At 42.0% G+C, this 25,264-nt stretch overlaps 2 protein-coding genes across 2 annotated transcripts in view; one reads left to right on the forward strand and one right to left on the reverse strand.

Annotated features, from left to right (window-relative positions):
* LOC118636462 (putative G antigen family E member 3) overlaps positions 1-2,936 on the reverse strand; it is a 70,242-nt gene extending 67,306 nt beyond the window's left edge. Inside the window, exon 1 of the mRNA XM_036271564.1 lies at positions 2,758-2,936. The gene's annotated coding sequence lies outside the window, so the exon portion shown is untranslated. The remainder of the gene's footprint in view (positions 1-2,757) is intronic.
* On the forward strand, positions 169-24,751 carry ALAS2 (5'-aminolevulinate synthase 2). Its single transcript, XM_036271558.1, has 10 exons — positions 169-299; positions 5,216-5,411; positions 6,072-6,194; positions 10,351-10,573; positions 11,116-11,300; positions 14,351-14,530; positions 17,047-17,211; positions 17,787-18,055; positions 19,593-19,755; positions 24,464-24,751. Exons 2-10 carry the CDS (start codon positions 5,231-5,233, stop codon positions 24,625-24,627), a joined length of 1,653 nt encoding a protein of 550 aa, XP_036127451.1. The 5' UTR covers positions 169-299; positions 5,216-5,230; the 3' UTR covers positions 24,628-24,751.
* The last annotated feature ends 513 nt before the right edge of the window (positions 24,752-25,264 follow it).

The following is a 25,264-nucleotide window of genomic DNA, read 5'->3' on the forward strand; positions in this document are numbered from 1 at the left end:
TTAGCTATATATGCATGATCTGATTCCAAAGCCCAGCAAATTCATTTTACTACATCAGATGGAAAAGAGAAAGAAAATAGAGAGGGGTGAGGCAATAGTGCTGGGTGAGGGGGGAGGCAAGACAGGAATACATTGGGTTTTATCTCTAACAGGGCCTAAGATACCTTTGGGGCCAATGCAGGGCCAGGCCAGCAGAAGGCGGGGTGGGTGGAGCTGAGCCAAGGAGGAAGGGATAAATGCCAGGTCCTGACACATAGCACCCACCCAGTTGTTCGTTCGTCCTCAGTGCAGGGCAACAGGTAAGAGTCATTTTCAGCCTAGTGCCCTCTTTCTGGTCTGCCTGCTCACCTCAAGGCTGCACATGCTCACTCTCTGGCCTGGCTAGATCTGACTTTGTTTCTTAGAATCTGTCGCTCTGTCATTTTTCTCCCTATCCCCCATGTATTTTCCTGCTTTTCCCTGTTTTCAGCTTTTCTTTGTCTTTTTCCCCTTTTTTTCCTCTCCTTTGTTAGTTTCAAGGTCACTCACTTCAGTTCATCTCTCCCCAACACACTGGTTTTCTCTTATTTTCCCTTAGTCTAAGTTCTACCTTCTCTCTCTCTCTCTCTCTCTCTCTCTCTCTCTCTCTCTCTCCATCTCTTCCTTCTATTCTGTATCTCTCAGTCTCTGTCTTTCTCTCTCTTCCTCTCCTTCTCTGTCTCCCAGAAAGATGTCCTGATATTTCTTCCAGCAATTATCCATTCCTTCCTCACTTTGACTCCTTGTCTCTGCTTAGCTCACAGCAGAGATCTAGGAGTCAGAGCCCTGGGTGGAGGGCAGAAGTAGGAAGAGAGAACTGAGGGCATTTGGAGATGATGGGAATAATGAATTGGGTACAGAAAGATTTGAAGGAAATGAGAGATGAATAATTATCAGATGGGGGAAAGTGAAGGAGGAATAGTGTATCACTGAAAGGGCTCTATGCCGAAAGTTAATAGATTTGTATTCTCACGCTAATTCGTTGTAAGACCCTTTGAAAATAGAGCTTGGCCTATGATTTCCACAGCTTCTTTTAATTTTGATTTTGTGGTCTTCTAAATTTTTCTGTTTCTAAGAGTTCCTGATTTCTGCTTCGTTATCTAAAATTCTCTATGATTCTTCCATGATGAAAAGAGGGTGCTAGGAAGGGAAGTAAAGCCTGATGCTTCCAACTCCTGAAATGAAGTGACCACATCTACTCCAGACCTAACTGATTCTTACAAAGCAGGCTACAAGCAGGGAAAAGGGGGCAAGGAATGCTGCAGTTAGTTTCTGGCTCTCTGCTGGGGTAGAGTTGTGGTTGGCCCTTGAGATATCTGGGTCTAAAGATTGGCTGTTGACATAAGAGAGGATTTTAAGGTGCAGGGAAAACCTTTTAGTAATGATCTATCATTTGGCCCCAAATTGCACCATTATCTCTTTGAATAAAGCATTGTTTTAAGAAGACCCCTCACAAGGATTGCCACACAATGGGTGCATAAATTGTTAAGTGGTGGAATGAATGAGTGAATGAATGAATGAATGAATGAATGAATGTTCATTCTGCTTCAGTTAGAAATCTGTTCCTTTGATAATGGCATTGATCATAGTTCAAAATCAAATATTCCAGAAAGGGGACTGTTAGTGCAGCAGAGTGGATTAACCTCTGAAGTTGAGCTCTCAGTCAAGAATATATGTGGAAATATCTAAATCATAGATTCACAGTGGTTAAGTTATTAGGCTCTGGAATCAGATTGCCCAGGTTCAAATCTTGGTTTTCCTACTTAGCACTTCTGTGACCTGAACAGGTTACTTAATCTTTTTGAGCCTTATTCCCTCATCTTGGAATTAAAGTTGACATTAGTGTGTACCTCACAGGGTTATAAGGATTAAACGAGTCAATGCATGTGAAGCATTTCCAACAGTTAGTGTTCTGTTTGACTATTAGATTCTGATGGAATCTATGAAGTTATCTAATCCAATGTCTGTGGAGAAACTGAGGCCCAGGAAGGGAAAATACAGAGCCCAAGTTCACATACTAAATTGTAACAGGATAAGAGAAAGAATCAGAATTGAGACAAGAATAAACTTTTTAAACCTGGTCTAGTGTATTCATGATGTAATTTCCTTTGGCTGTACCTTTACTTCCCCACATAGAAAATAAAAGCAATAGCTAACACTTTTTTAGTATTTACTATGAAATAGACACTCTTCTATATACTTTATATAGATTAACTTACTAAATTTTCACAACATCCCTGTGAAGTAGAATGTCCTTGTTATTATCTACATTTTACAGATATAAGACATAGAGTAGAGACATGACTTTTCTAAGGTCCCAGAGCTAGTGAGTGGTAGAGCCAGGATTTAAACCCAAAAAGTCTGGCTCCAGAGGCTGTGTTCAAAATACCCTAAATCACTAAGACTTCTTTTATTCATGTTTACTCCATTTTCATGATGGGTGGTGGGATAGAGTGTAAGCAGAACCCAAGGTAAATAGACTACAAGGCTATGAGTCATGAAGATGAACAGGCACAGTGAGACAGGACAAATTCCAGGAAAGGAGTATCAGAACAGAGAAATTGGCAAGTTCAACAAATTCCAAGAAGTAGTCTATATTTTTCTAGGTCCCTGAGAACAACATGGGAAAAAAACCCTTAGCAATGATGAGATTTTTTTTTTTTTCAAGGGAATGAGAGTAGGCTTTAATCCACCATCATCCCAAAGCAGGACTTGACTTTGCTTCCAATCTTTCCTTACCATTACATGCCACACTGTTGTCATTGCTCTTGGTGTTGATATTAGAGAAAGGAGTTTCTAGGAGCCTGGAACCTAGCCATTTGTTTTGCCTGCCTCTTCGTGGGTTATCCACCCTTCCTCACCACCAATAGCTAGAGTCAGTTCCAGCCAGATGCTCAGACGTGATTCTAGAAAGGATCTCCTCTTCTCTCCCACACCTTGGTCTCATCTGGGGAGTGGTCAGACCCCACTGGCGATAAACTCTGGGAGCTTTATCTGTGGTCTGCAGGCTCAGCCTCAAGTGTTTTAGCTTTTGCACGCAGGCAGGGGAAGTAAAAACTCATATCTTTAGATATGCGGTAGGCATAAGTACCTTACGCTTGACAGCTGATGAAAGCTGAGAGCAAGAGAAGTGACTTTTCAAGAATTTTCAATAGGGAGTTATGGAGCTGGAATTAAAATAAAAAAAGCTACCATTTATTGACAATTAACTATGTGCAGAGGCACTTAACATGATGAGTTTCATTTAGTCCTTTAGATACTCCTTGGCCTTTCCCAATTTCAGGGCCCACACCCTGCCCCTTATACTAACCTTTGTTCCTATGACAGCCTGTGAGAGTTGGAGGGAGGATGCTCTGTGGTAAAACAAGGGGATGAGATTGCTTTGTGAGTTAGGGACGGCATGCTTGTGTTGTGAGATCTGGAAGGAAGGGGTGTTGCTCTGCAAGAGGTGAAGGAAGTTGCCATATGAGAACAGGGCCACAAGCTCCTTCTGTTCACTTGTCCTTCACAACATAAGATCTTATATCTAATAGCTCTCCTGGTGGTGCCAGGGCCTTAGTCTTCCTACATTCCCTTCATATCTCTCCTATGGTCCTGTCCCATATCTGTCTCTTGATCTTCTGATGCTAGATACCCAGTTTGTCCTTTTTCTTTTAATCTGTTCCTCCCTCTTGCTCTTTCTAGCTGTCTTTCTCTGTGTATCTCTCAGTCCTCTCTCATCCCAACCCATCTTAGCCACCTCTCTGTCTCTCTTGTTTGATCTTGTCTCTACTCCCTTCTGTTAGTCAGTCTCTGTCTCTTCTTTCTCTAACTCTTCTTTGTTGTTCTTCCCCACCCCCACAATCTCTGGCAGCTTTTCTCCTTTATTTTTGTGCCTGACTGACTTTCTGCCCCTGATAGATTCTCTCCTTTCTCAGTTTTCTGTCATTATATATTCCTCTATGCTCCTTGATCTGTCCTCATTTTCTTTTTGTGTCTTTTCTGTCTTGGTCTCTGCCTCTACCTCTGCTTTCTCTCTTGCTATTATCTGTCTCTCTTTCCCTCCCTCCCTTATCATCCCTCTCTCCCACTCTCCCTCTATTCTCTCTTTCGTATTCTCTTTCTCTTAGTTCAGTCTCTTTCCCTGTCCTTCTGTATTTCCCATCATCTTTTTGTCCTCTGTGTTTCTGAAGCAGCCCTCTTCTCCTTGTTCTTATCTATCCCCTGTCCCTTTTCCCTCTGGCTTTGATCTCTTTCTTTCTCACAATTTCTATACTTCTAACTCTCCTACTATCATTGTACTTTTGTTCTCTGCCACTTTCCTTCTTTTATCTTTCCTAATTGTTCTTTTCTCCCAACTCTTCCCCTACTTTCTTTCTCTTTTCTCCCCTTTAGTCTCTGTTCATTCATTAGTTTACTCCCAAATTTAACAAATATTTATCGAATGCCTACTATGTGTAGTTTATTTTTTATGATCTTCTCTCTGTCTCCTCTCTCTCCTGTCTTAGCCTCCACCTCTTTCATTCACCCATAGACTTGTTTCCCAGACCCTTTCGGTCTTACCGTCACCTCCTTATCTATCTGTGCTTTTCCAAAATACAGAAGCAAGTCTAATAACAGCAAAATACCATTTTGGGGGAGCGTGGTCTGTAGGGCCTAGGGCCTACCATTTTGTCTTATTCCTTGTATATACTTAAGCTGGTACCTGTGGTCTCAAACTCCTTCTGCTCTCTGCCTGAGCCTGCTCAGGAAAAACTCTGAGCTAAGGCTCAGAAGCCCTGGTCAATGGTATCTTTGTGCATTATCAGGCAGAATCTCCACTTGGCTGAGGCCAATATTCTTAGAAAAATTATTGACCTGTAGTGTTGATTCAAAGGATTAATGGGTTATCAACTCCTATCTTGCCACATACAATCACACTTTAATGACCCTATGCATCACAGAGGAGGTCAGTGGCAAAGTTTGAATAAGAATTCAGGCTTTCTTACCTCCAGTTGGAACTCTTTTCTTCACCTTTTTGCTTAACAGTCAGTTTAGTATTTCTTCCTCTCTGATGCCCTACTGGTACATTTTAACATTAGGAAAGTTCTTACCCTGAAAGGACAATAGGAAAAGCATTGGGTAGGAGGCTAAAGGCAAAGGATCAAACACAGGAATGACCCTGGGCTTTTGGCCAGGACTTCATGATGGGATCTCACCTCTTCCACATCTTTTGCAGGACTTCTGGCTCAAGATGGTGGCAGCAGTCATGTTGCTACAGCGCTGCCCAGTGTTTGCCCGGAGCCCTTCAGGCCTCCTAGGCAAGGTGATTAAGACTCACCAGTTTCTTTTTGGTAATGGGCTCTGTCCCATCCTGGCCACTCAAGAACCAACCTGTTCTCAAATCCACCTTAAGGCAACCAAGGCTGGAGGAGGTAAGAAGAGGCTACTGGAAAATGGGAAGAATATCTGGGTCCTAAAAACAAGGTTCCAAGTCACATTATTCATCATTGCCCAATAATTGGTAGGGTTTATGTAAAAAGTGTTAAGGCAGAATGAGCTGGCCTAAAAATACACCTGGCATCTCACTTCTGCCAGTATCACTAAAGAATTTCACTCTCGTGCCCCTCATACCCTATATACTCCAGTCATTCTGAAACTACCTAAAATTGCCTAAATTAACTCTATTATTTCAGGCTTCTGTGCCTTCACTCCTGTCAAATGACCCTCTTCCAAACCCTTTACCAGAATAGCTCATATTTCTCATGAGACACTTAACTTGGGCATCATTTCCTCTGCAAAGTCTGCCTAGACTTCCAGCCTATCCAATTCCAATTCTGGGTCATGTGTCCTCCCCATTCTGGATTTTCATAGCATATGTCCTCCCTCCCATCCCAGCACTGTTCATAATATGTCTTCAGTGTACGCCATTCCTGCCAGTTTAGGAGTTCCCCTGGCATAGGGACCAGACTCATCAATCTCCATGTTTCTACCATAGCCTGAGATGACGCTTTGGGATAGGTTTTCAGTAATAATTATTAAGTTGAACTTATGATTATAAATGCACTGCCACTTACTCTCTTACCTTTTCATAGACTCTCCATCATGGGCCAAGAGCCACTGTCCCTTCATGATGTCAGAACTCCAGGATGGGAAGAGCAAGATTGTGCAGAAAGCAGCCCCAGAAGTCCAGGAGGATGTGAAGACTTTCAAGACAGGTTGGAGTCAAGTTCCATCTCATTCAACCTCTGCTCCTAACACTTTAACTCACTTCACTCCAGTCCTGAGCTAGGCTAATCCAAGGGCAGCTAGTATGCATCCCATGATGGGGAGTCCAGTCTTTTCAGGGGAGCCATGGTAGGCAAGAGCTTACACTGTGCACTGAAATGCACCCTTCCTAATTACACATACATGCACAGGCTCCTGTAACTTTTAGCCATTAGTTTAAAATGAGCCCTTCAGAGTTCTGTCTCTTCTCTTCCAAGTAGCTAAATGGATTCCAACAGTCTGGGCTCCCAAATTTAAGCAATACCACTCTATGACAATCTAGATTTGCATGAAAGAATAAGTGTTGGAAACAGGTACATACTATACAAGGTTATGGAGCCCCAGGTCAACTCAAATGGTTCAGATCACCCAAGGTGATCACACTTGAGAGATGGTCATATTGTTGACATCTTTCATAGGCCCTTTTGGGATATCATTAAGAGTAAAACTTTCAAAATTGAATTTTAATGACATTCAGAAAATAAGAGTAAGATACACTGCCCTGCACCTACCTCCCAAGTGCAAGACCCAGGGTGGCTGCCTCAGTAACTTCACCCAGTTACTTCTAGTGGAGAGAAGCATGATTCACTTATGCAAGATTTCCTGACATAGGAGTCTCCACTTAGAGAGATGAGTAAGTACTCACTTTGCAGAATATTTTTTTCTTTCTGCAGAAGGCTTACCTACTTAATAAACTTGAATTATTATATTTTTCTTTGAGTTAAAAAGGACAACACAAGCTTTCTTTGCCCCCCCCTCCCTCCCTCCCACACCTTCTTGGCCAATGAATTCCACATTCCCTCTCAGACCTACCCAGTTCCATGGCTGCAACCAACCTGAGGAATCCATTCTCCAGTCCCCAGGAGACAGAGAAAATTTCAGAAAATGTCACATACCTGATACAGAATCACACGGCTAGTGAATTTGCTGAGGTGGAAATAAAGGAGGTAGAAATATGGAAGGGGTGCTGAAAGGGCTTCTGACATAGTAAGAGAAATGGCAACGAAGCACTTTGAAACCAAATGGAGTCTGAGTTTAAATTTTAATGCTGGCACTTGCTGGATCTGTGTGCTTTGGCAAGTAATTCACTTCCCTTTAGTGGGAATTTAATACCTGCTTTAACAGGTTATAATGAAGAGGAAATACAATTACACTTATGGACGTGTTCCTATCTTGTTATGAGGCCTCATTAAATGTTTAATTTATTCCTATTACTTCTTCTCCATGCTTCCCTCAGAAACACTCACCCTACATAGAGAGCCTTTTCCCTCTTTGGTATATGTTTATATTCATTTTTATAATGGAAGTTGTTTTATTTTCCTAATGTGAAAGGAATATGATTCACTGTAAAATATTTTCCAACAGATACAGGGAAGCATAAAGAGAGAAATTTAAAATCAGAGTTCTGCTATTCACCATTATTATTATTTTTTTTTATGTTTCCTTCCAGATACTTTTCTATGACTAAACACACACACTCACACAGACCTACACTCTCCTCCATACACATTTTTATTAGGAATGTGATCTTATTCTCTTATTCTACTCAGAGTTTGTTATTTTGCTTTGTTCACTTAACCATATGTCATGGGCATCATTCCATGTCTCTAAACATATAGCTGCATAATCATTATTAAGGGTTGAAGTATGTTCTGTGGCATGGATGCAATATCATTCAGTAAATCAAGCACCTATATTTCAGGTTATTGTTTCCATTTTTTGTTCATATTCTTTCCATTTATAGTGTATGCTGGTGTTACATACATATAAATGTACCCAAATATAATATGTAGTATTATCTTAGACTTAGTGTGAATATACTTGAGATAATTTATCTACTCCTCTATTGGGTTGCTTCCAATTTTTCCTATGACAAACAGTGGTACAACAAACATCATTGAAAGTATCTCTTAATGCACGTATGTAAGTGATTCTCTAGGATAGATACTGAGGGGTAGAAATCCTTGGGGTATTAGGGTGTGTACATTTGCAATATTAATAAATATTGCCAATTAACCCTCCAAAATGATGTACCACTCATCAGAGAAAGTATCCACATTCTCACACCCTCTCCAGCATTTGATGTTATCAAACTTTTAAATCTTTATCAATTTGATAAGTAAAAATGTGTTTGTGCAGTTTACTTTTCCCTGATTAAGCATCTTTTTCTACATTTATTGAATTCTCTGTTTATATTCTGCTTTCTAATATTCTACTGGGTTGACATTTTTTCATTAGTAATCTTTCAATTTATAAAAAATAAATTCTGGATAGCGATAATTTTTGTTAAATGTGGTACAAAGTTTCTGTAGGTATGTCAGTCTGTGTATTTTAGAAACTTTTGATGCATATTTCCAAACATCCTTGCAGCAAAAATGTTACCAGTGTATACCCCTACCTCATAAGTTACCATCAGCAACAATCATGATTTCTGTCTCATGTACAGAGTTCTAGAGTTTAACAAGCCCTTTGGCATATGTTATTTCAATGTATTCTGAAAGTAGGGTTGCCTCATTTTGTATTGGTAATGGTTAAAGAGGTGGACTCTAGGTCACTTACTTATAGGCCATTTACTTGCTGAATGACCTTGGTCAAGTTACCTAAGCTCTCTATGCCTTGGTTTCCTCATCTGTAAAATGAAGATACTACTAGAACTTTCTACAAAGGATTGTTGTGAGAAATAAATAAAATAATAGCTATCGCCCGGGCCAGTTTGGCTCAGCGGTTAGAGCATCGGCCTGCGGTCCGGAGAGACCCGGGTTCGGTTCCCGCTAAGGGCACGTACTTCGGTTGCAGTTTGTCCCCGGCCCTGGTTGGTCGTGCGGGTGGCAGCCACTCGATGTGTCCCTTCACGTCGATGTTTCTCTCTCTCTCCCTTCCTCTCTCTCCCTCCCACTCTATCTGTACAAAAAATGGAAAAATATCCTCGGGTGAGGATAAAAAAAAAAAAAAACCCCAAAATAATAGCTATCAAATTTATAATACAGAGCATTACAGGTAATAGGCAGTCTTCAAATGTTGGCTATAATAACATAATCAAAGATTAGTTATTATTATTTTTAAATGTTTTATTGATTCTTTAGAGAGCAAGGAAGGGAGAGATAGAAACATTGATGTAAGAAAGAAATATCAATCAGCTGCCTTATGCATGCCCCCTACTGGAAATTGAGCCTGCAACCTGGGCATGTGCCCTGACTGGGAATCTAACTGGGACCACTCACTCCATGGGATGACACTCAATCCACTGAGCCACACCAGTCAGGCGTTATTGTTGTTGTTGTTATTATTATTACCACTACAACTATTACTTTAGTCATAATAATACTAATATGTGCCAGATATTAGTTTGGGTACTACATTCTGTTTGTAATCAGATGCTTGCAATTCTTCAAGAAGGTATTATTAGCCTCATTCTACAGATCAGGAAATTGAAACTAAGAGAGAGAATTTATGACTTTCTCAAGGTCACACAAGTAGGAAGTGGCAAAGTAATTACTTGAAACTAGATCTGTTGATGCTCTTTCCACTGAAACTGGAAGTAGTAATTCCAGTAATGAGGCTTCCACACTAACCACAGGGAAATGCCCTGACCAGTTTGGCTCAGCGGTTGGAGTGTTAGCCCGCGGACCAGAGAGTCCTGGGTTCAGTTCCCGCCAAGGGCACGTACCTAGGTTGCAGTTTGTCCCTGGTCCTGGTTGGGATCATGTGGATGGCGACCAGTCGATGTATCTCTCTCACATCGATGTTTCTCTCTCCCTCTTCCCCCTCTCTCCCTTCTGCTCTATCTGAAGATGAACGCAAAAAAAAAAAAGTCCTCAGGTGAGGAAAAAAAAAAAAAAAAGTAGGGAAAGAGCTGAGTTCATGCCAGGGGTAGAAAGCATGAGTGAATGTATAAATAAATTACTGAGTAAATAAGTGCCCAAGCAAATGGATGGTTGAATGAAGTAGTGGAGAGTTAATGTGGCCAGTAGGTTAATGACTGATTAAATAAATGAATAAATGGAAATAAAATTAGAGAAGACAAAATCAACAGCATGAATAAAATGTGGACTAGCTAGAAAGTGATTTTTAAATAAATTTTTTCCATCCCCATATCTATTCTTGCAGGAAACCATGTCTTTGGTTATGACCAGTTTTTCAGGGACAAGATCATGGAAAAGAAACAGGACCACACCTACCGTGTATTCAAGACCGTGAACCGCTGGGCTGATGCATACCCCTTTGCCCAACACTTCTCTGAAGCATCCGTGTCCTCAAAGGATGTGTCTGTCTGGTGCAGTAATGACTACCTGGGCATGAGCCGGCACCCTCGGGTCTTGCAAGCCACACAGTGAGTAGCAGAGTCTGGGCTATGAGCTGTGGGGACAATCCAGAGAAGAGCCAAAGCCACACATGGAAGGAAAAGGCAGAGCTTGCGGGTGGAAACCTGGGTTCCACCCACCACCTCTGTTGTACAAGGTCCCCCAGCATATTTAATCATCAGATATAAACTAAATCAGTCAACAAATCATGTTTTCTAAACTCTTGGGTGTCCAGTGCTATGGAGGAGAGGATAGAAGAACAAGCAAGCCCACTTTCCATGAGCTCTCATTCTGGATGCAGAATTAGTATTGCCAAAGATGGTGTATGACCTCCTCTACAAAGTCTTTCAAACTTCTCAAGCTCAGCCTAGCTTCTCCCTCCATCCCTGAGTGCCTTCAGCCAGAGAAGGAGGGTCAAAATCTCTCTACCATCCTCATCCTGCTCTCTACTTGGTCACTGAGGACACAGCTCACACAGGATCCCTATCAAGGAAGAGAAACCTACCCAGTTCCTCTAAGTCTGACAAGAGTTTCTTCTCCTTGTCTCCCCTCTGTCTTTTTTCCTTACTAGGGAGACCCTGCAGCGTCACGGAGTTGGAGCTGGTGGCACCCGCAACATCTCTGGTACCAGTAAGTTTCATGTGGAGCTAGAGCAGGAGCTGGCTGAGCTGCACCAGAAGGACTCAGCCCTGCTCTTCTCTTCCTGCTTTGTGGCCAATGACTCTACTCTCTTCACTTTGGCCAAGATCCTGCCAGGTAAGCCTAGGGCCTAAGCTTTATACAACATACAGTCTTACTGTCTCCATTACTCCTTCCCTCTATTCTAAGTTCACTTGCTTTCATTGTCCTTCTTTCTTACCTACCTTGCATATCCTCAACATTGGATGACTACATCCCTCTTCTTTCTCCCCTTCCACACATAGGCTAAAGACTAGTACTAGGGAAAATTGCCCAACTTCAAAGAAGAGTAACACAATAAATTTGTCACCTCCCCACAACGCAACTGGGCTCTTAATACTCATAAACAGTACATTTATGTGCCCATATTCGCTCTTTTTAAAAAAAAAAAAAACACAAAAAACATTTATTTATTTATTTATTTATTTATTTTCTTCTTTATTGCTTTTATTTAGAGAGTGAGGAAGGGAGAGGAAGAGATAGAAACATCGATGAGAGAGAGCATCAATTGCCACCTGCTGCATGCCCCACACTGGGGATCGGGCCCACAAGCTGGGCATGTGCCCTGACCAGGAATTGAACCAGTGACCTCTTGGTGCATGGGTTGATGCTCAAGCACTGAGCCACATGGGCTGGGCCACATCTGCTCTTTTAAACTTTCTTCCCTCTTCTAAAACCTGTGACTAACTCCTCCTTCACTCTTAGCAAATTACCTCACATCTTACATCACAAATAAAATAGAAATCACCAAACAGGGACTCCTTTAACTTATAGCCAACAAACCTACAAACTTATCTAATTGTTCATTGATTCTTCTTCCATTCTTTTCTTTTACAATTTAAAGGTGCATCCCTCCTTCTGCCTAAAGCCAATCCCTTCCCTTGTATACTGGATCCCATCAGGATCCCACCTTCCCACTCTCCTACTCTCTAGCCAATGCCTGCCATCCTTTCATCACAGCCCCAACTCTGGATAAATATAACTCTCCACCTTCTCTGTCAGTACTGGGCTTATATAATTGCTCAGGTGGGAGTCACTAAAATTTATGGTTCTCAACTTCTATCAGCTCCTCTATGCTCTCTGGCAATCTTTTTTCCATGGTCAGTTCTCCAAGTCTCCAGGGTAGCTTTGCCAATCCCCATTCTCCTCAGCCCTTCTACACCTACACCTCACTCTCACCCACACGAGTATCCCCACATGTCCTCTCCTCATTCCTCCTCTCCTGCCACAGTGGAAGAGGTGCCCTTTTTCTTGTTGACAAATCCTGCCACTGGTGCTCTGTGTCCCAGTCCCCTCTACATCCTCAGGACCTTTGATCTGTGCATTTCCTCTCTCCTATATCTTCAGCTTCTCCCTTTCTTCAAACATATTGAAGTCTCTTGCATCTCAGAAAAAAATTTCCTTAATTATGCTCTAGTTACTGCCCTATCTCTCTCTTCCTTCTAACTGGCAAACTGCTTGAGAGAAGTCTCCATACTTGCTATGTACTTCTTCCCTTCCTGCTGATTGTTTAGCACACTATAAACATCACCACTGCTTCTTGGAAGCTTTTTCTAGGCCACACATAACCCCAAGTAAATCTGACATCCTTGGAAATTTTTTCAGTAAACCTCTTCAACCATTACAATTCAATTTCTTTACATCTCCACTGCAACCATCCTAGCCTAGACCAATATAATTTCTTGATTTCACCTTTGCCCTTTTGAAATCCATTCTTCACATCAGGCATAATGATATATTTTAAATGCAAATATATTTTGTTACTCCCCTGCCCCAAACCCTTTAATAGATCCCCACTGCCCTTAGGACCAAATCCACATTCTTTATCATGACTTTGAAAACTCCAAATAATCTGGCCTCTACCTAACTCTTAAGCCTCATTTTTGATACCCCTTTCTCATTTTTTCATTCATTAATATAGTCATTCATATACTTATTCACTCATATAAATCAGTTATGTTTATTCATCCATTTATTCAATAAATGCTTATTTATTATCTACTGTGTACCTAGCCTAATACTCTGTATCAGAAACAGAAATAAAAAGATATGGTTCCTGCTCTTAAGTGACTTCCAGTCTACTTGTCACCAGGTTCACCAGGAAGTCATGCCTGATTTCCTCAGGTAGAAGTGATCCTTACTCTAATGAAAGGCCACAGGTCCTTGATGTCAGGGCAATTTTGGGGGCCAGAAATCAACTCTTCCCACCAATTTCTCACCTCTACTTGTGCTCCCAGTATTGCCCAGTAAAATGCCCTACATTCATCAGGTCCTAGAGAAAGGTCTTCCCCTCTCTGAACCTTAACTTCCTCACTTATACATTAAAGGGGCTGGATTTCATAGTCATTAATGGATGGACCTTCCAGCTCTGGTATGCCATGAATTATTATTAAAACTGTGAAAAATCTGCCCTGGCCAGTTTGGATCAGCGGTTAGAGCGTCGGCCTGCGGTCCGGAGAGACCAGGGTTCGGTTCCCGCTAAGGGCACGTACTTCGGTTGCAGTTTGTCCCCGGCCCTGGTTGGTCGTGCGGGTGGCAGCCACTCGATGTGTCCCTTCACGTCGATGTTTCTCTCTCTCCCTTCCTCTCTCTCCCTCCCACTCTATCTGTACAAAAAATGGAAAAGTATCCTCGGGTGAGGATAAAAAAAAAAAAAAAACTGTGAAAAATCTGATCATTATCCACCCTATAAGCAGAGGGATGCTACCTGAAAGAAGTGGGATTTTATCTGGACCAAGAAGAATCTAGCATCTGTCCAAGTCAACAAGCATTCTCTGGGCTAAATTCCTTCCCAAGGCTTGATCTCATGTGTTTAAGAGAAGAAACTCAGGCCCTATCCTCAGGAAACTCTAGAGCTTCTAGGGAAATTAAAATGTCCTCTACTCTATGATAGTCAGAGGCCAGACCAGGGTCAGAAAGGAGGGAAAGGTGTAGGGGTCAGAATTTCAGGGAAGGGGAGTTCTTCCAAGGCAGCAAGAAGTGTCACAAAGGTTTCCGGAGGAAGAGAAAATAGAGCAAGGTCTTCCAAGAGAGGAAAGGGTTGGCCCTCTGGCCCTGCCAGATCAGTTCTGAGGTTTAAGTGAGAATACTGGGACAGAAACTTAAGAATTATGCATCTGGTCCCTCAGGGTGCGAGATTTACTCAGATGCTGGCAACCATGCTTCAATGATCCAAGGTATCCGCAACAGTGGAGCAGCCAAGTTTGTCTTCAGGCACAATGACCCTGACCACCTGAAGAAACTTCTAAAGAAGTCCAACCCTGAGACACCCAAAATTGTGGCCTTTGAGACTGTTCACTCCATGGATGGTATGTATATGTGTGAGTGTATGTTTACTAACATTGGTCTCACAAAAACCATGATGATAATGATAACAGTTAACATTTACAGAGTGCTTATTACATGCCAAGCAAAATTTTTAGTATTTAATATACATTAATTTACTGAATCCTGACACTTCTATGGGGTAGGTGCTATTATTATTTCTATTGATTTATATAGGGAAAGTGAGACACAAACAAGTGAAGTAACTTGCCTAAGAACACACAAGCAGTAAATACCAAACGATGGAGGCAGCTATTAGAGTGATCTTATAGATTACAAAATTAAAGTTCAGAGGCAGCTCCCAATTTATCTTGGGTGATTCAGTAAATTGGTGCCAAAGTGAGTATTTGAACCCTAGGACATACAAGTCCAATTCCTTCACCAAAGGTTCCCTCCATGATAAATGATGTACACATCAATTATATCAATGTCTGGTTTCTGCAATGGAAAATTTCACAAAGTGACCTTGCCTGGGAGTTTGTTCAAGATCCACTATGAAGCACTAGAATCAAAACAGGTTTTTAAATCAGACATATCTGGGTTCAAATTCCAGGCACTTACTGGCTCTATGACCTTGGATAACTCTTTAAATCTCTGAGCCTCAGTTATCCCCAAGGTAAAATACCTGGTTGTGAGAATTAGAGACAATGAAAGTCATCCCATTTATTATAATCTAAGTAGAAAAAATTACCTTTACCCTCCTACCTCTTTTTCCCTCAAATGCAACAATGTTCAAATTATTTTATTGCTATCCCTTTTCAGCAGAAATCATGTGTTTTAGGCCTCACCTTCTAGATTTATTGCAGGGGAAGTGGTCCTAACTTCATTTTAGTGCGTCACTTTTCCAATTGAAACAAAGGAGAGTCAATAGTATTCCCTGATATAGCTAATGTACATGCCATCAGCATCATGTAATGGTAATTCACAGGCTGTGAAACCAGACTATCTATTTTGAAATCCCAGAATGACAATTTACTTAGCTTGAACAAATTTCTTAATTGCTCTGTATCTCAGTTGTCTTATTTGAAAAAATGAAGGTGATAATAATAGAGTAGCTGTGAGAATTAAATCAGTTAACATATGATAAAAACTTATTGTTGTGCCCACTCCCACATTTCTACAACTACCAGTGAAGGAAAACCATCCCATGATTATATTCTTACTGCTGAGACTACTCTATTCATCATTTCTCTGGTCAAACCATGTTAAGACCATCCTACTTCCTTACATCTGCAAGTGAATGGTTCCTTTTTTTTTTTTTTAATGTAAACTCTGCCTAAACTGTCATTCATAGGGTAGAATTTCTTTCATTGAAATGATGCTTTAGCCATCACACTGTCCCCTGTCTTGGGCTCCATCTCCTGTGGTTGTCCCCACCAGTTGTTCACATTCTTTAATCCCGGCCCAGAGTCTGTTTCCACCTGAAGAAGTTCCTTCTGTATTCCAACTCTCTACACCTCAGTAGTTTCCAGGGAAGGTGAAGGTGTGGATTCTTGTATATGCAGAATAGCCAAAGTCTATAAGCATAGAAGATGTCTAGAATAACATAGAAAAAAGTGGTAATCTGTATGGAAATGGAGAGGAATCTACAGAGCACTTCTAATTCACTGTCAATTCAATAAACTGACACTGAGCTTGTGTGTGGGAAGGTACTCTCATATAACAACATTGACAGAGATGAGAAATACACTCTCACAGAAACCCAGGAAATACAAAGAGACAGAGGCACAAAGCAATACAGAGAGGGACACAAAGGTACATAGTAAGAAAGTCTGAAGCAGAGAGGTAGTCAGAGACGTAGACAGAAAGGGACACAATGAGAAAGAAGTGAAGGAGGGAGGGGGGAGAGAGGCAGAGAGGAAGGAATGGGAGGGGAAAGAGAAAAAAATAAAGCAGAATCAGAAAAATACAGATATAGAAACAAAGATGGAAATGACCACAAAAAGAGAGATAGTGACAGAAAGCCAAAAAGATAGAAATAGGGAGTACTAGTGAAGAATAAATATATTGACAGGGCTGCCAATGGCACCTGGCAGAGGGGATAAGTGGTATCTGAAATCAGGATGGCATTAACCTGGAGTAAAAGGTGACTTTTTTCAATTTGTTTAAACAATGGCTAGTGCCAACCCTAAATGTAAATACACAGATTTGTAGTGGGGGGGGGCGCAAAAAGAGGCTGAAAAATGGCATAAACAAGAGAACATATATTATCAGAATAAAGTAAAACTAGAAAGACAGAGAGACAAGCCTTGATTAAAACACACACACACACACACACACACACACACACACACACCACGGAGGAGGGGAAGGGGAGGCAGAGGAGTAGGGAGAAAGAGACCATGCACAAGGATGTTGGGTAGGAATGAGGTGAAGGCAGACAACATATACAAAGAGGTTTGAAACAGTCCCAGAGTAGTTGTGGATCACAAATTCCACACTAGAGATGGAGCTGGGGAAGGGTTATGATATCCTACCTCTATTCCTTGGCTTTGCTCAGGTGCCATCTGTCCCCTCGAGGAGTTGTGTGACGTGGCCCACCAGTATGGAGCTCTGACCTTTGTGGATGAGGTTCATGCTGTAGGACTGTATGGTTCCCGGGGTGCTGGGATTGGGGAGCGTGATGGAATTATGCACAAGATTGACATCATTTCTGGAACTCTTGGTGAGTGAGTGCTTTGGATTTCCCTTACATACAATCCAGAAAGGAGGCCCCTGAAAGATCCTTTCCTTCCTCCTCCCCAAAGCTGCAGGAGCTATGTGGGTAGAATTCACAGCCCAAGGCTGTGGAACTCCTGGATTCCCTCCTTCCACTTTCTCCTCACTACAAAGTTGCTGAAAAAAGTCTGGTTTTTTGAGAAGACCCCTGAGCTGGGCAAAATAGCCTGGTTCTATTCAGTAAGTGGAGAGTTGTAGTTCTAATCTCCTTTTCCATCCCAGCACCAAGCTTCATCTTAGCTCCACTTTTGGGCCTAACCAGCTCAAGATCCCCACCCACCTCCTGCCTATCTAGTCACTGCATATGGCAGGCCTTGAAAGTCCTATCTCAAAGCAGCAGAATTATCAGCTATTGCTGATAATAATTCTCCTGTCATGGACAGGAGAAATGAGCAGAAGCCTGGGAAGGGAGTCTGGACCTCCAGCTTCTGGTGCACCTCCTTGTGTTATCTGGGGTATGATCCTATTCTTCTGGGGAATGATAATGGGGTCCGCGCATATCTTCCTTCTCCCTGTCTCCAGGCAAGGCCTTTGGCTGTGTGGGCGGCTACATCGCCAGCACCCGTGACTTGGTGGACATGGTGCGCTCCTATGCTGCTGGCTTCATCTTCACCACTTCACTGCCTCCCATGGTGCTCTCTGGAGCTCTGGAATCTGTGCGACTGCTCAAGGGAGAGGAGGGCCAAGCTCTGAGGCGGGCCCACCAGCGCAATGTCAAGCACATGCGCCAGCTACTCATGGACAGGGGTCTTCCTGTTATCCCCTGTCCCAGCCACATCATACCCATCCGGGTGAGAGCCCCACACTTCCCATTGCTTTCCTCTCCTGTCTCTTCTAGAAGCCTTACCACACCCAGCAAACTGACACCTGCTCCTATCAACTCTGCTCTCAAGTTAACCCCTTTTGAAAAGTCATCAGCTGTTCTGCATTAATCTTTTTTTTTTGCATTAGCTATTATGTCATCCTTATTAGACTGTCCTGACCCTCACAATATTGAGTATTCGTGACCTATACATAATTCAGTGTTTTTCAAACTGCATCAAGACCATTAGTGGGCCATAACATCATCTTAATAGGTTATGACTAGCATTGACAAATCTTTCTTGAACATCCAACCTCTTCAGGAGCCTGTAAACTATGCATGATGAAAATTCTTGTATTTTATTAAGGAATGGTCATTGGCTTACTCACCACATCTATCGGTATCGTACGCACATGTGTATGTATGTATGTATGTATGTATGTATGTTTGTGTATGTGTATAGTGTGCTCATGGTGTGAAATATCTTTCTTAATGAGAATTGAAGTCAGAAAATATAAAATCAAAAGCCATGGGACTAGCTGCTATTTTGGATCCTCAACTATGTTTGAGTGTTTACTGCCTTAAAAAATTAACTGACTTCTTTCTTTTTAAAAAAAGTTGATTATTTTTTATTGTTGACAGTATTACAGATGTCCCCTATTTCCATCTCCCTTTGACCTCAACCCACCCCAGACCTTTACCACACTATTGTCTGTGTCCATGGGCTATGCATATATGTTCTTCTTTCTTTTTTTTTTTTTTTTTTATCCTCACCCGAGGATATTTTTCCATTTTTTGTACAGATAGAGTGGGAGGGAGAGAGAGGAAGGGGGAGAGAGAGAGAAACATCGACGTGAAGGGACACATCGAGTGGCTGCCACCCGCACGACCAACCAGGGCCGGGGACAAACTGCAACCGAAGTACGTGCCCTTAGCGGGAACCGAACCCGGGTCTCTCCAGACCGCAGGCCGACGCTCTAACCGCTGAGCCAAACTGGCCAGGGCTGTTCTTCTTTCTTAAATAGCATCTATTTGTGTGTGTTGATAAGTAAGGGTGTGGGGAGGATACTTTTATGTAACTATTATATGGATGAGAAAGAAAGTCACTGATCCTTGGACCAATCCAATATTCCCTGGAAAGATTGCTTTCATAAATATCTGTGTGGTTTTTTTTAAAATTAACCCAGTAGCAGCACCCCAGAGGAGTAGGGCTTATGGGATTTATCTTATCAAAAACCACCCCAAATTAACATACTAGCTGAGTAAAACCAGAGTGTTTTCTCTGCATGCAGCTTCAAGACAAGGTCCCTAGCACCACCTCCACCCCACACCTTAAAATTTGATTGGAACCTCTGAGAAACTCCTTGATAGATATTCTGGAGCTGCCACTGACTAAGGCTCTTATGAAAAAAATATGTCTAGAAACGCAGTGTTGTTCCTTCATCTGGTTCCCTCCACTACTTAATGGAGCTAGTGATAGCGGGGCCAGGATGGCAGATATTGACAGGCTTTTCTTCTGAGCCCAGGTGGGTGATGCAGCACTGAACAGCAAGATCTGTGATCTCCTGCTCTCCAAGTATAGCATCTATGTGCAGGCCATCAACTACCCAACTGTCCCCCGGGGTGAGGAGCTGCTGCGCCTGGCACCCTCCCCCCATCACAGCCCTCAGATGATGGAAGACTTTGTGGGTAAGTCCTCAACAGGGTTGTCTACAGTACTGTCCTTCCTTTTCAGCCCCAGGATCTGAAGAAGTTGAGAAAATAGATGTCATTCACTTAAAATATATGTATTTCTGAAACATCTATTGTGTGCCAGACTCTATACTAGTCATAAATGGATGAAAAACAGTTCTTAGACTTGTAGGGCCCCAGTTTGGTTGAGGAGGCCATAGCAGACACAAAGAATGACTTCAAGGGGTGAAAGTTCAACAAAGACAGTGCATGTGGAAGGTGTGGGAGCAGAGAAGGAGTGCTGACCCAGTATTTGGGATTCAAGGTAGGCTTCCTAGTGAAAACACCTGAACTGAGTCTTTCAAGGTGAATGGTATTAGACCAAGAGAAGAAAGAAGGTGTGGAGGGGTATTCCCAGCAGAGGGAAGAACATCAAGAAAAGCAAGGAGGAGAGGGTAAGAAGCAGCCTTGGGTATATCAAGAACAATAACCAGGTGTTACAGGAATGTAGAATAGTAGGAATGACGTTGGGGAGGGGAGTGTCAATCTATGAGTCTACAAAGACAACACAAAATAGGGATTGAGAGACTTATAGATAGTACTAACTGAATAGCTTGGTTTTATCCTGAAATATGGCAGCTTAGTCAATTCACCTAAAGCTTATTATATTCCTGTAGGGTAGTTTTTAGCATGGGGCCTGGCATAGAGAAGTGCTCATTCCAGGTATGTTGGATGAAAGGCATGTAGTTAGTTGATGATCTAGCAAAGGAGACAGACATAGAAATGGATGGTACCGGTCCAGTGTGATGAGCTACAATGCTCTGGGAGCTGGAGGAAGAGTGCTCCTTTATGGCTAGAGAGGGCAGGAAGGGTGAAATCAGGGAGGCTTTGTAGGCGAGGAAGTCCTTGTGCAGCATATTGAAGTGCATGTGGTATAGTGTAAGGACATTCCAGAATAAGGGAATTCCACCAGCAAGGACCTGGAGATAGGAAAACAGAGGGCATGCACTGGCAACAGTCATTCTGTATGTGTGGAGCATGAACAGTATGAGAGTTCAAGGAAGACAAGATATATAGGTGCCATTAACTCATTCATTGATTAAAAAACATCAAATAATATTAGCCGACATTTATTAAGTATTTATCATGTGCCAAGTACCATTCTAAACACTTTACCTGTATTAACTCATCTAATCCTCATGGGGTAGAGATGCTATTATTAGCAATTCCATTTTACATATGTGGAAACTGAGGCATTAAAAATATATAGTAAGCCAGGTAGCTCAATTGATTAGATCATTGCCTGAATACACTAAGTTTGGGCGTTCAATCCCCAGTCAGAGTATATACAAGACTCAACCAATGAATGCATAAATAAGTGGAACAACAAATCGATCTCTCTCTCAAATCAGTAAAAATTAATATATATAGGGTGTTCCAAAAATTGTATAAACACGGAATAATTATAAAGCCAGTGTTCATTAAAATATATTTCATTTTCAAAATCCATAGATTACCTATATACATTTTTGGGGACACCCTGTATGTATAGATTCTATAGTAATTGGTCCAAGTCACACAGCTACTAGATTTGAAATGAGTTTATCTCTACCACTATGGTCATAACCACTCAGTCTACTGCCTCTCTGAGCTGATGATCCAGACTTCTGGAATTTTAGCTCAGTCCTCTCAGTTGCTCTGGGCTTCAATTATAGAGCTCTAGGCACCCTCAGTTCATGAGTGTCCATTTATGCCAGGCTTTTGCAGGAAAGAAATGAGTGGTATCCACCATGACTCTACAAGTCCTTCAAACCTATAGCCAAACCATCCTGAAATCTTGCAAATGTTCTCTACATTCTCTCTCATCTGTTCTTTCTCCATTAATACTTTTAAAATCTATATCAATGCAATTTCTTCCTAATTTTTCTGCTTCTCTCTTGTTTCCTTCCAATCCCTTTCCATACTAACCACTGGAAGGATTTTTCTAAAAATCTAACCATATAGCTCCCTTGCTTAAATCTCTTCATGTTTCTTTATTGTCTGGACTAGAACAGTGGTGTCCAAGGTGAGGTATGCAAGATGATCCATAAGGTGAGGGAATTTATTAGAATATTTTAAGATACAGGTTTATTACTTATAAGATCTGGAAATTATGTTTGCTTTCTATCTTAAAAAATGCAAATTATGCATTACTGATATTGATCTTTACTATACAATGATACATATAGAGAGTATATATAAACAAACATACACAGATTGGAAGTACACACATGCTAAAATGTTTGTACGGATAGAATGTCTAATCCAAAACTTGGAGACTACTGGTCTATAGAATAGTCAAAGCTCCTTGGCATGGCATTCAATGCCTTCAGCATGATGATCTTTATATCCTTACCTCTCCCCTCACATTCATTTTATTTCTACAGCTACACTGAATGACTTGTAGTTCCCTTATTTTGCTCTATTCCCTTACCTCTGGGACTTTGCTAATTAACGTTCCCTTCTAATTGGAATGCCCTCCCTCAAATCCTTCCTCTGGCTTGCTTACTTTTCTTCCCTTTTCTTGACTTAATCAGGCACTCTTTCATTCTTTCAACAAATATTTATTGAGTACTCACTGTGTGCTAGACACTGTTCTAGGTATTGAGGATTCAGCTGTAAACACACAGAATTGCTATTCTTCTGGAACTTATATTCTAGTGACAGGAGATAATAAAAACATGTTAACGTTTTTTATATGTTTATTGATTTTAGGGAGGAAAGGGGAGGGAGGTAGGAAGGGAGGGAGAGAGAAACAATAATGTGAGAGAAACATTGGCTGGTTGCCTTCTGCATGTGCCCAAATCGGGGATCAAACCCGCGACCTAGGTATGTACCCTGACTGGGAATTGAACCCACAGCCTTTTGGTGTACAGGAAGTCCCTCCAACCAACTGAGCTACACCAGTCAAGGCAGTCAAAAATATTTTAAATACAAGCTAATTCCAGTTGACCCTTAAATAATGCAGGTTAGAATTGTACAGGTCCACTTATATGCTTTTTTTCCCCAATAAATATAGTTGGTCCTTTGTATCCCCAGGTTTCACACTCATGGATTCAACCAACCATAGATCAAAAACAGTATTTTGATTAATGGTGGGGAATCTGCGGATATGGAGCGCCGAGTATGTAAGGGACTTGAGCATCCACGGATTTTGGTATCCGCAGGAGGTCCTGGAATGAATCGCCTGTGGATAATGAGGGACTATAATTAAGTCTTGGGGGAATCAAAAGTTATATGTGGATTTTTTGACTGTGTGGGGTTCAGTGCCACTAACCCTCACATTGTTCAAGTGTCAACTGTATATAGCCTGGTAATTCTAAGCACTATGAAAAAATAGAGCAGGACAAGGGGGTTAGGAAGTGGTAATGGTAGGGGAAACAGGGGCTAGATTAGAGGAGGGGTGTAGTGTTTGATAGTGTTAAGGGTAGAGATCACTGAGATGACGAGCAAAAATATGAAGGCAGTGAAGGAGGTAGCTGGACATATATATAAGGGAAGATCATCCCAGGCAGAGGGAAGGGCCTAAGATAGGAAAGACCCTAACACAGGAGTATTCCTTTTGTACTTGAGGAACATAAGATGAGTATAGATGGAGTGGTGTAAGCAAGATGGAGATAGAAAACTGAGGACAGAGAGGCAATATCAGCCCAGACTGTGTAGGGTATTGTAGGCCACTGGAAGGATTTAAGTGTGACATATTTAACTCAGGTTTTAACAGAATTGGCCCAACATCTATGTTGAGACTAGACTAAAAGGGAGAAAGAGTGAAAGCAGGGAGATCTAATAGGGGGCTACTAAAATATTCCAGGTAAAATATGATGGCGTCTCAGACTTGAGAGCATTGGAAGTGAGGAGAAGTGGTCAAATTTTGAAGGTGAAGCCAATATTTGCTGATAGATTGGATGTGTAGCAAGAGAGGAAGAGAAAAATAAAGGTTGGCTCTAAAATTTATGGACTGAGCAACTGGAATTGCCATCAACTGAAATGGGTAAGGCTGAGAGTAGAGTAGGCTTTGCTGGAGGGTAAGGGAGACCAGTAGCTCAGGTGTGTTCATGTTCAGTTAGAGATGCCTATTTGACATTGGAGCTATAGAAAGGCAATTGAATATATGTCTACAATTCAGTGGTCTGGGCTGGAGATGAAAATTTCAGAACCATCAGCATAAAAATGGTGTTTAAAGCCACGAGACTAGATGAGATCACCCAGGAAATGATTTAAAAAGCCATGGACAGAGAGCCCTGGCACACACCCAAGGCATTTCTGACAGGGGGTCTGGTTCTCTCTGGGTTTCCACCCTCTCCAAGAACACTCCATCCCAGGCTCCCAGGTCACCAGTGACACTACGGTTACTGTATCATTTTCCTCCTCAGGTTAGGAGTTTCCAAGTAGACGGATTCACTTCTTAGGCTACAGCATGTCTTGTACCTAGGGTGTGGTCTACGCCACGCCAGTACAACTATAAATTGTGTCAAATAGGTGCCTCCCAATATTTTATACTTGCAGCACCCATACACAAATGGTAACATTCATAACACACAATGGAGCAAACCAGAAGCTACTTCTGGTTCTAAGACTTCTCAAAAGGTTCAAGGGATCTATATCTTGGCACATCTGTACTATGACACAAGGATTAAGAAAACCTACTCTAATCAATTCTTTCCCTCCCTCCTCTTACCATCTTCAGAGAAGCTGCTGGTAGCCTGGACCGAGGTGGGGCTGCCCCTCCAGGATGTGTCTGTGGCTGCCTGCAATTTCTGTCGCCGTCCTGTGCATTTCGAGCTCATGAGTGAGTGGGAACGCTCCTACTTTGGGAACATGGGGCCCCAGTATGTCACCACCTATGCATGAGAAGCCAACTGCCTCATATTCCCACCCCACCTGCACTTCACTTGGGGCTGGGCCTTTTCCTGTCCTCTGCTTTGTGTGCCTCCAGCTGACTTGAGTCTGAAAACAAATAAAGAGCAAACTGCAACATTTGTAGCCTTCTGTTGAACAGAGATCGAACAATTGCACTATACCTGACTCCCTCAGAGAGATGGCAGAGTCATCAGGAAACCACAGATCAGTTATTGATCTGACCACCCCATTTTACTGATAGGGAAACTGAAATCCAGAAAGAAGACTACACCGTAAGTTGGACAAAATGCTGTGACACTTGGCAGGTTTATTTGAAATGGCTCTTAGCCAGGTTTCAACAAAATCCAGGGATTGACTCTTCAGTGGTAGGCCTGGAAACCTGGGCCGCAGGTAGCCCCTGAAGCCAGGAGACAGAGTCAGCTCAAACCAAATTGCCTGGAGGAGAAGAGCAGTTCCCCAAAACTGTGCAGTTATTTTCCAGCAGAAGGAATGGACGGCCTCATCAATCCATTATCCTCTTTCCTTCCCACAACACATTACAGAACAGGACTTACCAGTCCCATTTTTCCAGATAAGAGAGGCTTGACTATAGCAAGCAACTTGTTCAAGGCAATGCTCCCAACCTTCC

The sequence above is a fragment of the Molossus molossus genome, unplaced genomic scaffold (genome assembly GCF_014108415.1).
Source record: "Molossus molossus isolate mMolMol1 unplaced genomic scaffold, mMolMol1.p scaffold_m16_p_2, whole genome shotgun sequence".
Classification (NCBI taxonomy): Eukaryota; Metazoa; Chordata; class Mammalia; order Chiroptera; family Molossidae; genus Molossus; species Molossus molossus.